Raw genomic sequence first — 17,094 nt, forward strand, 5'->3', positions numbered from 1 at the left:
ATCAATGAGTACAGATTTTTAAGGGAAAATACATCAACAATTCTTTAAACTTGACAGTAAATTTCATTTATATACTTGAACTATGGTCTGTTTCTATTGAACACACAAGTTAACCACTTAAAATATGTTCTTTCCTTTAAGTATATGCATTAGCCTCAATAAGCCATGATTAACTTAGTTAGCAATGAATGCTTACCATCAAACAATTTTTTTTTTTTTTTAAATATGAGTGGAAAGTATAGTAACATTTTGCTTTTGTGTTTACATAATTTGAATACGATGTCTAATGGTTAATTTGAGTTCTGTCAACTATTTTAGATGACCTTCCAACACAGGGACTCCTTTATTTTTTTGTCATTTTATTCGGCAAGAGAAAATAAAGCGGATTAAAAACCCTCTCAGTGTCTCCCCAGTCCACTACACTAGTCTTTTTTCAGTACTTCCCTTTCATGGACTCATCATCCTTCTTGCAAAAACGACAGTTAGACACCACCACACTTGATACTTCCACTACAGCCTCCACTCCCACCAAACGCCGCCACCAATTACTCTCCCCGTCCAATTCATTTCGTAGACCACAACCACCGCCACCGCCTTTTCTCAAACTCTCTCCTAACGAAACATTTTTCCGTATCCTCTGTCCGACTGACAAAACCGGCGGTGTAATCGGAAAAGGTGGCGCTTTAATCCACCAAATAATATACGCATAATAAAGTATTTCTATTAGATGCTTTCAACTCAAAATATATAAAAAAAATATGTGCCTTTTATCAGGTGCTCATTACATATATAATTTAACTCCCTAAAATATGTCACTTTTTTTAAATACACACATTAACTTCAATAAATCTTCTGTCAATTCATCCTAAATTCCTGGTGTGTACATCTTGTGATCATGTGCGCAATTAAATTCAATTTATTGATAAATATAAGGGTTATCTATATATTGGCCCATTATTTTGGACGAACCTTCCAACGGATAGAGACTCCTTTATTTTTGTCATTTTATTCGCCAAGAAAATATAGCGGATGAATTAATTGAGAGAAAAAAACCTAAATACTCTATCTGTCGTACTTACTAAAAATACCTAAATTACCTATCATTTTATTTATCCAAAATTAAATTAAATAGCTTTTTTTCATTTTACTCTTGTTTTAATTACATCAACTGATTTTATAAATTCACATACCAATATTTAATAGGTTTCATTATTAATTAGTAGATATTTATTGAGGACAAAAAATATAAAATATATTAAGAGGGTTAAATAGTCAAAATGCTATCCTCATAAATATTTGTAAATGAAAAATATAACAAATACTTTGAGACGGAGGGAGTACCTTATAGTTTTTTGGCAAGAGAAAAACCCTCTCACAGTCTCACCAGTCCACTAAACTTCTCTTTTCTCCTTTCATGGACTCATCACCCTTCTCGCAAAAACGCCACATAGACACAACAACCACACTTGACAGTCCCACCACAGCCTCCACTCCCACCAAGCGACGCCACCAATTACTGTCCCCGTCCAATTCATTCCGCACGCCACAACCACCGCAACCGCCTTTCCTAAAACTCTCTCCTAACGAAGCATGTTTCCGAATTCTCTGTCCGGCAGACAAGACTGGCGGTTTAATCGGAAAAGGTGGGGCCATTATCCGCCAGGTCAGAGAGGAAACCGGTGCGAAGATTCGTATTGATGATTCACTGTCCGGTTGCGATGAGCGTGTAATTGTTGTTATAGCCAATGGTAATTCGAGCTCGGATACTGCTAATTTGAATGGGGATGAATTACCTAATTCGGCTGTCAATGATGAGTCATCATCACAGGTAGTGGTGGCAAATTGGCAGCTTGGCCTGAATTGGGCGTGTGACAATGACCCGCCCAGAAGTTACTTGGGTTGAAATGGGCGGGTCAAAACCGAATCCGCATTATTCTTACTGAGTTTTAATTGCTTTATTTGTTCTTTTATAATTTTTAGTACCTAATAAAATTAAAAATAAGTGTCTACTTAGTCTTTAATACACTATTTAAAGAAAATACTACTCACTCGCTCCCAATTTATGTGATGCACTCTCTTTTTTTGTCTGTCTAAAAAAAGTATGATATATTTTTATACATAAAAATAATTTAACTGAAAACTTCCCCTTTTGCGAGATGATTTATAATCACACAAATATCTATTATTTATTTTAGATCATAAGTTCCAAAAGTCTTTTTTTTAAAAATAAATCCGTATGTATCTAGTCAAATTATATCACAAGTCAAACGTATCTAGTCAAATTATATCACATAAATTGTGATGGAGGAGGGAGTAACTGATAAGAAAAAATAGGTATTTTGACTAAATTAACCTTAATCAACAAGACTCTTGATTATTTATTGTCTTGAATAAATAACGGCAAATCTGACAAAATGAGTTAATTCTTGTGTAAGTAAACACTTATTTTGGATCGGAGGGAGTATTATTTTTCTTTATTATGGCCATATATAACATATCAAAGCTTTTTGAAAATATTCACAAGATTTCTTATGGATCAATTTGTGCTTAAATATCAGCCCAAATTTTGATGGGCTTAAATGGGCTGAGCTAATAAATGGGTGGGTCAATAACTAGCCCAAACTCGGCCGGGTTGCACGGGTTATGATTTGATGAGCTAATTTTGCTACCTCTAATCACAGGCTCAGCGAGCGTTGATTAGAGTTTTTGAGAGGATTTTGAAGGTGGATGAGGAGCGTAATGCGGTTCAATTTGAAGGCGAGGGTAAGAAGGATGAATGTAGCGTGGTTTGTAGGTTGTTAGCACCGAGTAATCAGGTTGGTTGCGTGCTGGGAAGAGGAGGGAAGATAATTGAGAAGATAAGACTTGAGACTGGAGCTCAAGTTAGGGTTTTGCCTAAAGATCAAATGCCTGCTTGTGCATCACCTGGTGACGAGTTAATTCAGGCAATGCACTTACTTAAATCCTAATTTCCAGCTGTATTGAATTCAATTATCATATAGAGTAATTTGTTAACTGCAGATTGCATATCACTGTATTCGAACACTTTCTCTTTGTCTCGAAGAATGCTTGATTGGTACTTTGGCCGTGCTCATAACTTCCATTTACCTAAAGGAACACCAGTAGGAAGAGAGAATTTTCCAATGTGTAAATTAACTAAAAAGTGGAATAAATGAAGTTCCTTTCTGATAGATTATCTGTTATCTTGTGTGCTCACCTGTCCAAAATAGTTTCATCAATAGCAGTATCCGAAGTGGAGATTGAAGAGGAAGAAGTTGGAATAGATTTAATATACTTGAGTTTGTAGAGATATGTTGAAATATTAATTGAAAGACCAAAAAAGGAGTCAGTAAAGATGTTACATCTAATTGAAATTTCATATAGCAGTATGTTTTCTGTCCAATCGAATGTACGAGGATTGTAAATTCTGCCTATTAAGGAAATGAGCTATTTAGAACTGTCCAGAGGGGAATCAGATGAAACAAAGTTGAGCAAAGGTAGAAGGTTTTGGAAGTCTGGAACTTGAACATGATGGATACAAAATAATAAAAAGGAAAGGTGGAAAAGGAATAAAATTATGTAAGATAAACGATATATTTGTAAAGAGTAAGGCAATGCAGGAGTAAGGTTGATACTAGATATATCAATCTAGTATACAATACATCGTTTAGAAGTGGCTCTCCCTCTGGTAGACAATGAGAAGATCCTCTTTACAAGAGGTATACGAAGTAGGAGCTGTATGGGAAAGACTTCCTTTCTACAGCACCCGTCCAGTCATATAGACACTTTGAATATCACTTGTGCACAAAATATTCATTTTCTTGATTAAAAAAAAAAACCGCTTGTGCACAAACTATATGCAATCATAGGATTATTTGTACTAATCAATGAATCCACGAAACTATGTCTTCTAACAAAATCAACCCAGTCTAAGCAGTCACGACATCTTATTAGTATTGATTGAGTTGGTGGGAATTTTACTGACTGATTTTATTAACCTTCATAACCAAGTGTCATATGACAACATCCAAAGGTGACCTTCGGACACTTGGAGGGCAAGGAGGAGCACGCACGAGACAGAAGGACCACCTTACTTGTAGCTCTGTTTATGCTGATATAAAGGGGAAAAGTCCCTTGTATCCCTCTTGGCAAGTTACTTCTAGATAGAATGACAGATTTTACTATCATTTAATCCTTCCACCTCCAAATTTGGCTCCCTCACCTCAAAAGTTGATTAGGTACAGTAGAGAATAATATCATCCAAATCCTCGATCTCCTAGGCCTGCAATTCCATCTACATCCTTATTTTTTCTAATTCCACCACCAGAGCAGGATGATTTAGTAGATGGCAAACAGATGCTGGAGTGATCCTTTTAAACAGGGACCGCAGACCATGTATGCTCCCAGACGTCCAATCCCCCACTTTATACCAAGTAGTCCTATTACAAGTATATGCGTGTGTGTTTGTGAGGATTATATTGAATATGTGATTATAGTAGAGGCATATGTGACGAGCGCAAAACCACCTATAAAGTAAAGCCCTCGCTAGTCAAAGATAGTATAGATAATGTCGATCCCACAGATTGGGTTTCTAATATGCTAATTTGTATTGCTTGATAACTATTTGAGAAATCCGATAATTTTGGAAAGATGATCTTTAAAATTAATAATGACTTGAAAAAGCCAACACAATTAGAACTAACGCTTATACCGCAGGGAGATAAATGAGTTGAGTCAAGAATCCACCTATGGAATACCTAGCAATTTTCAATACCTTTCACCAGCCCTCGCTAAAGTACGAATGTTTCTCGCGAATACATTCAATCCCTCTAATCCTTTCTTATTGTTGTACTCCTTTCGGTTAAACAATTAGAAAGAAAAAGATGTATAAAGATGCGAAATTAGTGTCTAATGATTCCCTATAGATAGAAATATATAGACTTTTTTCGAATATTTATGCGACAATTCTAAGTTAAAATACTAATCCCTTCTCTCGAATAGAATCAATATTCAACAAAAGAATCTCCCAAACCCAATCTTGCGATTAATAAATTAATAAACTCCTCAAGGAATCAAATAAACACATGAGATGAAAAGGTAAATCATTCGCTATCAAACCCTCGGTTTCATCAAAACTCCGCTCCGAGAAAATTACTCCATACATGGTGGAGTAAAAACAACCATAGAAAAGTAAAGAGAAAACAAGATTTAGAGGAAACTCCAAATCTCTTGAATCCTCCTTGACAATCTTGAGTTTGATCTTTTTTTCTCTCCTCTTTCTCCAAAAGCAGTTGTTTGACTAAGGTGCGGCCTCCTCCCCAGCCATCCTCCAAAAATCTCTCTTTATAAGCATCGCTCAACCCTAATAATTGAAAAGCCGAAAATTTGCATTTAGGGTCGTGCCGTCTCAGCGACCAAAACTCTACTGCTGCGACGGTCAGGGCTGGTTTACAAATTCTGATGGAGCGTCGCAGCGACCAAAACTTGACCGCTGCAACGGCCTGGGCTGTTTTATGCTTAATTTTACTTCAACCAATTTTTCTGCAATTCTTGCATCTCTTTTGCTTGAATCTTGTGTATTTCCACCTTATCTCCTTCATTGCATATCTATCATCAGAACAACACAAATAATTGAGGAAGTACTTCATATAATACTTAAAACTCAATAACTCAAACATGAGAAAACGCATAAATACACGTATAAATGTGACTCATCAACATGCCGGATTGATTTCTTAACTTCATTTAAGAAGTATTTGTGCTGATTTCATTGATTATCTGTCTCTCGCTTGTATGATTACGTCTTTTTATATGGTTTTGACTGCTCAGGGATGTCTTTATGTGCAGATAACTGGAAACTATTCAGCTGTGAGAAAAGCTCTGCTGTCTGTTTCAAGCTGCCTTCAGGAAAACTCGAGGGTAGATTTAGTAAGTCCCTCTACCCCCAAATTTTCAGGGATGTCACAAAATGGAACTGGTTATCACATGTCAGAGCAGTTCTTGAGGACCTCTGGTGTTGAGAGTGCTGGAATCAACCACAGGATGGTCTTGGAAGAAGAGGTCGTGTTTAAGGTGTTGTGTCCGGTTGACAAAGTTGGAAATCTGATAGGAAAAGGTGGCTCAATTATTAGGGTGATGCAGACTGAAACTGGTGCATCTATCAAGGTTGCTGATTCGGCATCTGATTTGGATGAAAGACTTGTTGTGATATCTGCAAGAGAGGTGCGTAGGCTGACCATTAACTAAGCAACTGTTTCTGCCTTTTCTGACACTGGCCCACTTGCATGTGGTCGCTTCTTTTTTGTGCCACTTGGCAGTCATATTATCTACTGCAAAGAGTCAATTTCAAGATTTTTGAACTTGTTCAGTTGATAATGGTGTCAGAAGGAACTGCATGTGTTGATCTTTTAGCCTCTCTACTCTATCCTTGCAAAGCTTTATAGAGATCAGCTTCTTTGTAATTTCTGCAGAACCCAGAGCAAAGACATTCCCCTGCTCAGGAAGCTCTTATGCGTGTACAGGGCAGAATTACTGAGATTGGATTTGAGCCAGGAGCTGCAGTTGTTTCAAGGCTTCTGGTACATGCACGTCACATGAGTTATCTCTTTGGTAATGGAAGTATCCTAATTGCCGAATTGCGACGAGTCACTGGTGCTAGCATACGTATTTTTCCCAGAGAACAATCTCCAAAATATGGTTCCCACACAGAAGAAGTTTTACAGGTAGATACATATATTCCTTGAATTTTATTCTCAAAAATAAGTACATCTCAGCCTAGGTTGTCTTGGAAATTGTCTGCTAAATGGTACCTCAGCTATATAACTCGTATTACCTGGAATTTTCTCTTTGGGTGTGGCGGCAGCTGTTACCTGAAGTTGGTGTTCTGGTAGAGATATCATAATGTTTTTGATGATCATTGAAGACACATATTTTCTGTTTCTTTGGTTGTTATATATCTAATTAGATAAATGTGTATCTCAAATAATTGAGTTGTATTTGTACCTCTATTATATAACTTGCATTTCTTGTTGTGGGGTGGGGTGGGGGGGGGGGGGGGGGACGGAGTAGCATTTATGATATTCAGATAGACTAATCAAAAGTGTTTTGTTGATGATCATCAGAGAGACGTGTTTTCCATGTCTGTGTTTTGTATATTTACTACATGAACTTGATTCTCAAATAAATTGAGTTCATTCTGTCTCACTTGGTGGAAATTACCTTCACAAGTAGTATGTGAAAAAGATAAATGAAAAGGAGTGCAACCTTGTTTTCTTTCCTTTCATGTGTGTTTTTCACGAATTGTAAGTTCATTCTTCCAACTGACTCCTGATGTTTGAATTCTCTACAGGTTATTGGGAGCATGCAGTCTGTCCAGGATGCTCTGTACCAAATTAGTTGTAGGCTTCGTGATGCAATGTTTCCTGTGAAACCACATGTTTCAAATATTGCCCCGCCGCATTTTCCCTCCTACTCTGAAATTCCATCCCCATCATTCAGGCCAAGGCACGATCCCGCTTCTCCTGGTTACCACTCGCCTGTTGGCTACCCTCATGGTATGGAACATACTTAGGATTCCACCCAAACCGTATGAACTGCTGCCTGCATTTTACATGATTCAGACTGTATTGTGCTTTTCAGATCGTGCTCCCCATTTCTATGGCTATGAGAGGCAAGGGCATGTCCCCTTTTTTGATAGACCTCCTTCACCTGGAAGATGGGGTCCTCAGGTTGTGGGGGCTCTTCCAGTAAATATAAGTTATTGATACTTTTTTATGACATGTAGCAGTTGCATTTCTGACTATTTACTTTCCTACTTTGCTGTTTTATCCAGGCAGTCAATTCTAGATATACAGCTGGAGTGGCTGATTGTAACAGTGCCAGGTAACTTGTTTTCCTCTGTCTGCATCTCTGTCTTAGGCTGCCTGCTTATGAGATTGGGATCACTGAAAGTAACTTGAAGCCATCCCTTGAATTTCCCAAGGGAGTGCTGGGTTGGATGCACTAAAGGGTTACTGGTTTCCCTGTTAGTAGTGCATGACTCACCAGTTTCTGATTTACTTGGGAAGATATATTTCCTTTTGGGCTACTAGTTTGATCTTCCTTGTGCAGCTTTAAGTGAGAGCAGTGGGCAATTAGTTGGTAGCGACTTAATTAGGTTTGTCGCAGGCTACAGCCATGAAGCTAGTGAGGCTTAATACAGCTGTTAACATAAATTTAAAAGCTATCCAGGGGCATGAACTTAATTCACTGGTTTCCATTTTTCATTGGGAAAGTTGTATATCTTGGTATGCACAACATAGATAAGCCATGTAAAAGAACCTGCATCCCCGTGGAAGTCAGGAGAGAGGGGTCTTAAAAGAGTTAAGCTTAGAGGATATGCTATTGCAGTCTTCAAATTCTGTTAACCTGCGGTTTGGCAGCTTGACCTTTATAAAAATTGGGCAAACATGAGTATGTAACTCTGCTTATTGAGCTGGAGGAGGGCAGGTCTGTTAAGTTCTTCAGTTTCCTGTGACTTGCATATGTCTATAATTTGTATGTTCTTATAAACAGGATTGCTAGATAGATACATATGTTACATTATGAGATAGTATTTACTTTACTGAAGGATAAAACAATACTACCTAGGGAGGGGATGTTGCATTTAGAGGGAGTGAACCCTTGCTCTATAATATCCACCTAAACATTAAGGGCAAGTCAGTAGAATGCCTGCAGTGCTCATGGTCAACTGGTTTAAGATTTGAGTTGTAAAGTTTGTGTTGGAGGTAATGTTGAGGTCTTTAATTAAAAGTTAAAACTCGACAATAGTATAAAGATAGTTTGTTGGAGATACTTGAGGTGCTCAATTCATTGTTAATGGGATTAAAGAGAAAGGGTGTAGAATCTGAACAATTGACTTGGAAGTTCATGATCTACATTCCTCTTATTTTTTCTTAGTTGATATGAATTCTTGTTTAATTTTCTCTTTATTGTTTCCTTCTCATATCTTGTCGTCGCTTTGTGTATCCACTATGTCAAATTATCTTTTGCAGTGAGACTACAGCACCTAATTTGCCAGGCATTGTTGTTGAAGTTGTAATTCCTCACATGTTGTTAAAACATGTTTATGGAGAGGATTCTAGCAACCTTCGCGATATATCAGGGGTAGGTCAGTTTGCTCGAGGAAACTCTGTTTCTCTTCTTAGATAAGGTACTAACATTTGTGTTTGGGATTCAGATTTCAGGTGCTAAAGTAGTAGTTCATGATCCTGTAGCCGGTTGTACAGAAGGCACTGCTGTTGTGTCAGGGACACCAGATCAAGTGCGAGCTGCTCAGACCCTTATTCATGCTTTTATCTTTGCCGGGCAGAACATGTAGAGCTTGCTTTATCACGATCCTAGAGGTAGCTGATGCGGTGGTTTGTTTTTCTCTTGCAATTCAGTTGACATGTATTTGTGATAGTAAAATGAGTCTAAAATAATTGTCGGAACATGTAAGAAAAACTTAGTGTATGTGAGAAATATCATTCGAGGGTCTAGCGGGAAAAAGTCTTAGCAAAGTGGAAAGAAAGAGAATACAGCAGATTTTAGGGAAGGAAAAAAGTGAGTTGTACTTGTGTTTACCATCATAGCTGATGTTGGAGTATTTTGCAGGCAAAAATCATGTGGTATATGTAAATGTAATTGTGACGAGAACATGAATTTGTCAGTTCATTTGATTCTTGTAGGAGCACCATCATGTGGGTTTGTAAGAAATTAAATGCAGATGTATCTTTCTGTTATTAGTTTCAAATCCTAGTAATTTTTTATCCTTTTGGCTATATAGGGAGTAGAATGTGTTAAGAGTCTACATGTTACTAACACATTCTGTTTGGTTGGACATTACTGTATCATCTGAATGAACAGTCATAGATATAAGTATACTCTCTTTAATTGTTAGTTAGTACTTATTAGAGTGGAAATATATTGAACTGTTCAAAGTCGTCATGTCTTGTCCATTAACAATTAATTTGATTAGAATGCAGAGCAGAGCAGAGCAGAGAGGCAAAACTTTACCAGTGAAAGATACACTGGAGAAAGTTCTGACCAAGATGATGGAAAGCTTAAAGTGATATATCAAATTTGGCATATGGAGGAAGTAAGAGCCTGTTTGGATGGGCTTAAAAAAACAGCTTATAAGCTGCTTTTTTTAAGTTAAGCCAAACGGGTCAACTTATTTTTTTGGGCTTATTTAGCACAAAATGGCTGAGCTTATAAGCGGGCTGTTTGGGGTGGGCCCTCATATTTGAAAAAAATAGGTTCCGTGTTCGAATTCACGCTTACAAAAAATTTTAAAAAAATTCGCAAAGGCAAGTTTAAATTTCGCTATGCCCCCAACGCGTACATTTTGTGAAGGAATTACCAAAGTTATGCGGACCGTGATACTTACGCTTATCGTAATGGGATTTGACATAAGTATGCGGTTTAAGATAACTTTGATAATTCATTTTTGAGATAAAAGTTTGCCCATTAAAAGTATGCCCCACCCAAGATAACTTTGTGAAGGAAGCTGTTACTTATAGATACTTATGCCTTATGGCAACTTAAGATAAGTATCTTCGGTCGCATAACTCATAATTGCCTTATGCGGCATGTCCGTAAATTTGCGTTAAAGTTTGATGCCCATAAAAAGTTCTTGCCCATTAAAAGTATGCCCCACGCATTAACTTTGTGAAGAAATTATCAAAGTTATCGGGGCCGGCATCTTATGCTAAGTCCGCATAAGGCGTGAGTATCGGGGTCGCGTAAAATGTGTAATCCTTAACAAAAGTATGCGGGTCCCGCACACACGCGACCCTAAATCTTGTCTTGCGATTTTTTTTTTTTAATTTAACTTCAAAACCTCATTATTTCGGAAGCTCAAGCCAAAATGCGAAGGGAAAAAATTAAAGACCAAGAATATGAGGGCGTAATTTAAAGATCTTGAAAATTTGGGGTGCCAAAAAAAGTACTATGTTAGACTGAAGCCTAAAGACTTTAAATCTTGTTTAGAGATGTTAAGTCGAAGCCTTAGAGTTTGTGACTTATAAGCTTATCAGATTTTATATTAAACAATTTTTAATATATAAAGATGTGATTCTTTTTAAAATAAACTAACTTTAAAGCTGTTAAAAAAAAAAAAGGTGTCACTACCCCAACTTAAAATAACGTTATGCTCAATCCAAGCAGGCTCTTAGACTTTAGTCTAGTGTTAGAGATTAAAAGTGTGAAGCCTCAGATTTTATATTAAACAATTTTTAATATAAAAAGATGTGATTCTTTTTAAAATAAACTAAAAAAGGTGTCACATAAAATAACATTACGTGGGTAGTGTATTGGTAACAGTGAAGAAAACACTAAAAGATAAAATATCACATCAAATTTGAAGATTTAATTTTTTTTTTTTTTTTTAGCAAGTTTAGAATTTTGAAAGTTTAGTGAAAATTATGTAAAAGTAAAACGAAATTAATATTTTAAAATAAAAAACCGTCACATAGATTGTGACAAGTATTAGTAACTAATTTTCTCGCAATTTCTCCTGTGTTCTCTCCTTGGTATTTTCATTTTTCCTTAATTTCCTTTTCCCCCCATCTCCTAAATGCCACATGGACTAGAGGGTGGAGTTAATAGTTGTTATACGAGAATATAATTCGTAGTACAAAAGCATTAATCCTAGTAATAGACACGCCAAAGAGTTCACTTATGCAACAAGTCTTTCTCTGCTTTCACTATTTATTTTGAGATAGTGACGCTTGCACAATCACATGCACAAGAAAGTCACAGACCTATCCATTTTCCTTTATAACTTTCCCTTTTTCCTTTTTATTTAGGAAAAAAAAGTCCAAATTTGTGATGCTGACCATGTATTTGTATTACAAAGTCCACTTAATATATATAAATTAACACGAAGTCAATGATCTTTTTTTAGAATTTAAAAGCCATAAACTAGTTTAGCTCGCTCTCTGCTCGTATTTGCCCTTATCGTTAATGGAGCTCCAGTTTGAAATGAGTATAATTCACACGTGCAAATTCTTTTAAGTTATTTATCCCTCAACTTTTGACTAAGTAGGTGTTTGGCCATAAGAATTATTTACTTTATTCCGGAATTTTTTTTTCACATTTTTCACTTTTCGTTTACCATAAGAATTCGAATCTCAAGTTGTATTAGGAATACCAAAACTTGTTTTTCAAAAAAATTTACTTTTTTACAACTACATTTCACCAAAAACTACAATTTCACATGGTCAAACAAATTCTTAAAAAAAGTGATTTTTTTTTTGTTTCTATGGACTTTTGAGCCTAAGTAAACAATTACCCTACAATTGGAGTTCTGTTAAGAGTCAAGTGACAAAAAGGAGACTTTTTACTATCAGGATAGTCAATGGCGGATTCAGGATTTTCAGTGCGCTAAATAAAAGTGTAGTGCTTGGGATTTGAACTTATAACCTCAAGGTGAATTTTGAACTTCTAAACCACTGAACCAATCTCTTTTCATGTATTTAGGGTATTCAGAATCTATATATGTACACAAAAAATAAGAAAATGCCTTATATATACGGTGTAATTTTTTGCCTAGATTTGCCAAAAAGGCCAAAAGCTTATCAGAAATCAAAATTACTCAATTTTGAATAGTACCAGATAAATTTGACCATTTTCCGTTTTAATTTTCTAGATTATTAGACTCTGTCACGGGATTGCTCATAAAAAGGAGGTACAAACGGCAAAAAGCCACATTACCAATAGTCGCACTTTAAAGAGAGGCAAACTCGGAGGTTTCTTGGCTTGTAAACAATGAACTGTTTTGGAGAGAAAAAAAGCCAAAAAAGGCACCCCAAAAAATGAGTGAAGCAAAGGCAATTAGAAGAAAACTATTAAAAGAAACAAGTGTATATTGATATTTAAGCACATTGTCATAAAAGTGATCTACCTTCTGGGTGGTTGTGGATTTACTACTAGTAGCAACATACTATGTTTTCTTGTTTTAGCAGTGAAGTTTGGTTTGAAGCTGGTAGACTTGTTTTAACCTCATTTGTTGAGTTTGGTAAACAAAAATAGCCTTATGCATGTGGGCATTATATAGGAAAGAAAACAATATATTATAATAGTCACTTTCCTTATTACTTAGACGGGATTTCTCAACAAAACAAAAAAAACAAAAAAAGATGCAGGGCATTGAGAAGATCAAAGCTGCAAGAGAAATTCTCAAGTGCAGCATAGAAAAATCAAGAAAATTGGGAGTAGAAATTAATAATAAGTGTTGGAAATTAGAGAGTTGTGGGCAAAGGCTTGATTTTTTAGCAACTACCCTTAGAAACTTAGCATGTAAATGCACATTACACAAAATGAGTGGTCATGATTTTGATAGGGCCATTGGTCCTGCTGCATCTGTTGTTAAAATATTTGATGTCATATGTGGCCTTGAAAACTCTCTTTCAACTGATGATCCTTCTGATGATATATTAGCTTATCTCACAACACTCAAATGGATGGAAGAAGCACTCGGTTTACTCACCGATAACTGCAAATTAGTCGTTTCTTGGCTTGAAACCAGCAATTGCATCAATTCATCTGTTGCTGAAAGTTGGTATGTTGTGAATGTGAACAAATGTTTGAGTATACTTAGAGAATTGCAGGCTACGGAGGAACGTTTTCGTGCTAAAGGCGGGCCCTTGATGACCACTCTAGACAAGGTGGAGATCGAATTTGGGTCAACTTTAACGGACATAGCCCCTGATGATATTCAAAATGTGCAAGCTATTATTGACAGATTGGCTGCAAACAATCGACTTAACAAAATTATGTATATCTATGTTGAGGTTCGGAGTTCAAACGTGAGAAAAGCTTTAGAGACGCTTGATTTAGACTACTTGGAGGAGATATCATTGACAGAGTTTGATAGTGTTTTAAGTGTAGAGCCTTACATTAATCAATGGGCCAAACATTTAGAATTTGCTGTGAAATATCTGTTCGACATAGAACACAGGCTTTGCATTGAAGTGTTCCAGAAAGCAGAATTTAAGGATCAATGTATGGACTGTTTTGCAAAAATTGCAATCCAATCTGGGATTCATTCTTTTATCAAATTTGGCAACACAATTACCAAAGGAAAGAAAGAAGCAGTCAAGATGTTGAAGCTATTGGACATGTTTGCTTCTCTAAACAAATTACGGTCGGATTTCAACAGACTTTTCAGTGGAAGAGCCTGTCGAGAAATCCAAACTCAAACAAGGGATCTGATCAAGAAAGTTGTGAATGGGATTTGTGAAATATTTTGGGAACTTTCTCTTCAGGTGGAACTGCAAAGGCCAACTAGTCCTCCAGTGGATGGTAATGTTCCCAGGCTAGTGAACTTTGTCGTAGAGTATTGTAATCAGCTGCTTGAGGATGAATATTGGTCCACGCTTATCCAAGTTGTGGAGATACATCAGGGTTGGAACCACGTGAGTTTCGAAAAGGGGCTACTTTTAAATGAGATGCGAAGCATAATAAGTGTAATCGAGCTCAATTTAGAGAATTGGGCAAATACATACGAGGATGTTTCTCTTTCCTATCTCTTCTTGATGAATAACCATTGGTACTTGTGTAAGTACATGAGGGGAACAAAACTAGGTGAGGTAATGGGACATGAATGGATTAGAGGTCACGAGGAATACATGGAGTATTACGAGACACTTTATTTGAAAGAAAGCTGGGGTAAACTCCCGGCCTTTCTGAACGAGGAAGGCCTACTGTTGTTCCCGGGTGGGAGAGCCATTGATCGACAAGTGGTTAAAAAGAGAATCAACGAATTCACAGAGGCCTTCGAGGAAATTTACAAGAAACAATCCAATTGGGAATTGTGTGATAAGGGGTTAAGATGGAGAGTAAGCCAACTTGTGGTGCACGTTATCGTCCCTTCTTACAGTAGCTACCTCCAAAATTACGTGCCCTCCATTGAATTTGAGGTTGCTAGTACTGCTGATCAGCACGTAAAATACACAGCTGAGACTTTGGGAAATATGATCACTTGTCTATTTGAACCAAAAGTGGGAAAATATGGCAGTGCTACAAAATGCACAGAATTAAGTGGCAAGCATAATAGTAGCATTGTTGCTAATCACCTTTCCTCCACACCAGCAGCAGCATGAATTAGGAAGCTGTCAGCAATTACTCGAAAGTTGAGTAGTTCATCGATAACTCCTCTTACATAAAGTCGACTAGTTTTCCAACCTTAATCCTGAACTACTAGGTTGTAAATTGTACATGGTTTATGCATACACCCTTATACTTCACTAGGCAAAATTCTCTCTGTCAATAGCTACATCCAAGAAAATCTTCATTAGTCAGTGGTATGCAATGTAAATATATAAGATTCTAAATCGTAATACTATGTTTTAATGTCTCAATTACATGTTGTGTGTTCTGTTCTTACACATTCAGATATTCGATTACTTCGACAAATGCTTGTATGTGCACAGATTTTTAGTTTTATAGTCTATTTGGGCGATGTTTGATGTACAATAATCCGACGAGTCTGTTCTTTTTCTCCTTTGCAATTGCAATCCTAGAAGTCAAGGAAATCATATTTGTTGAAAATTCAAAGGTATTTGGGAGTATGATCTTTGATCTTAGAACCTAGTAGGAAAGTTGGTGTCCCCTTGTACAGTTGGTTTGTCAGTTCCAACCACCTAGACACTGACAGGCCCTACTGAGCATAAAGTTACGTTATTCCAGGTTAGAGACAATTTAATTTTGAATTTTTCATTTTACTCTTAATGACATTGATCTTATAGCTGCAGAAATGAAAAGAGTCATGATATTGACATGTTTAACCACTACAAATTTTTAACGTTGTTCTTTCTTTTAAATTTTGCACATAGTCAAACACTTTCACAAGAAATGAAACAAAGAGAGTTCTTCAATATAAAAAAGGTAAAGTTTCAGATGCTGGTGAAATTATTCACAACAACAACATACCCAGTGTAATCCCATAAGTGGGCTCTGGGAGGTTGGAGTGCAGTTTTATAGCATGGGTTCCAACAGATAGTATTATACTCCCTCTGTTTCAATTTATGTAAACTTATTTCCTTATTAGTCCGTGTCAAAAAGAATGACCTCTTTCTATATTTGAAAACAATTTACCTTTATGCAATGATTTATAACTACACAAAATATATGTGACTTATCTAACACCACAAGTTTAAAAGTCTTCTCTATTTTCTTAAACTCCGTGCCCAATCAAATGGGTTCACATAAATTGAAATGGAGGGAGTACTAATTTTAGAAAATATATACATAAATTACCTCACGGAGAGACCATGTGTTCACGTGCTCCAATTTTAGCACCTAAAATCGCCCCTGGTGGAGTGTATGCTGACCTTACCCTTACCTTGGGAGGTAGAGAGGTTGTTTCCATAGACCTTGGGCTTAAAGAAGAGCAAACAAAAGCAATTGGGAAAAAAAATAACAAAGGTAAAGAAGGGTGGAAATATTCATTGACAACAAAAATAGATGTTTTCCTTGTTTTATCCGATCAGACAGCGCGCGCGCACACACATATTTATTACTTACTATATAGAAATGAGAACGTTGGGGTTTTGTCGTCCACAGAAACTTGCATTCCCCATTGAAAGCTTGACATGTGTTGTCCAACTTTTAGATTTATTGTCTCATTTTGTTTTGCCCTTGAGTTAATTTCGTATTGCTTCAATTGTCACCCTGTAATTTTGTAAATAAGAGCAACTTTTGAGACATTTTATAAGGCTCATATTACAATCTCCAACTCCTCTTGTGCTACTTATTTTTTAAAAAAAAGTTTTTCTCAATAATGCCACGTGATAACTTTACCTCAATTTATGTGATACTTTTTATTTATCGAGAGTTGATTTGATTTTTTTTTAAGTTAAATTGAATTAAGTACAACAAGTTACAACTCTTATCATATCAATATAATAAATAAATACGTTTTAAAATGTTGGCCAAAGTACACATAATTTAAATCTTGAAAAACGAAAAGTACCATATAAATTGGGACAAAAGAAGTACGTTGCATCATATATGAGACTTTGGGGGTAATTTAATCAAACCGAAATTTTATATTAATCTAAAATCTTACTT

At 36.3% G+C, this 17,094-nt stretch overlaps 2 protein-coding genes across 3 annotated transcripts; both read left to right on the plus strand.

Annotated features, from left to right (window-relative positions):
• The first annotated feature begins 1,339 nt into the window (after nucleotides 1-1,339).
• Nucleotides 1,340-9,788, plus strand: LOC132041176 (KH domain-containing protein HEN4). 2 transcript variants are annotated; one of them, XM_059431998.1, is made up of 9 exons: nucleotides 1,340-1,828; nucleotides 2,682-2,945; nucleotides 5,848-6,222; nucleotides 6,471-6,722; nucleotides 7,349-7,553; nucleotides 7,639-7,727; nucleotides 7,832-7,881; nucleotides 9,033-9,148; nucleotides 9,218-9,788. In XM_059431998.1, exons 1-9 carry the CDS (start codon nucleotides 1,415-1,417, stop codon nucleotides 9,229-9,231), a joined length of 1,779 nt encoding a protein of 592 aa, XP_059287981.1. In that variant the 5' UTR covers nucleotides 1,340-1,414; the 3' UTR covers nucleotides 9,232-9,788. The 2 variants fall into 2 exon arrangements, with proteins under 2 accessions (XP_059287981.1, XP_059287980.1); XM_059431997.1 differs by having other exon boundaries at nucleotides 9,033-9,144.
• Nucleotides 9,789-12,419: 2,631 nt separating this feature from the next.
• On the plus strand, nucleotides 12,420-15,443 carry LOC132039859 (exocyst complex component EXO70A1-like). Its single transcript, XM_059430396.1, has one exon. It carries the CDS (start codon nucleotides 13,161-13,163, stop codon nucleotides 15,123-15,125), a length of 1,965 nt encoding a protein of 654 aa, XP_059286379.1. The 5' UTR covers nucleotides 12,420-13,160; the 3' UTR covers nucleotides 15,126-15,443.
• The last annotated feature ends 1,651 nt before the right edge of the window (nucleotides 15,444-17,094 follow it).

Source organism: Lycium ferocissimum, chromosome 12 (assembly GCF_029784015.1).
Source record: "Lycium ferocissimum isolate CSIRO_LF1 chromosome 12, AGI_CSIRO_Lferr_CH_V1, whole genome shotgun sequence".
In the NCBI taxonomy this organism is placed as follows: Eukaryota; Viridiplantae; Streptophyta; class Magnoliopsida; order Solanales; family Solanaceae; genus Lycium; species Lycium ferocissimum.

Excerpts from the sequence above, each read along its gene's own strand:
- LOC132039859 (XM_059430396.1), top strand. The coding sequence starts at position 13,161 with ATGCAGGGCATTGAGAAGATCAAAGCTGCAAGAGAAATTCTCAAGTGC.
- LOC132041176 (XM_059431997.1), top strand. The coding sequence starts at position 1,415 with ATGGACTCATCACCCTTCTCGCAAAAACGCCACATAGACACAACAACC. Across the intron at positions 6,223-6,470 it reads TTGTGATATCTGCAAGAGAG|AACCCAGAGCAAAGACATTC; the intron begins GTGCGTAGGCTG and ends TAATTTCTGCAG. Across the intron at positions 7,882-9,032 it reads GCTGATTGTAACAGTGCCAG|TGAGACTACAGCACCTAATT; the intron begins GTAACTTGTTTT and ends TATCTTTTGCAG.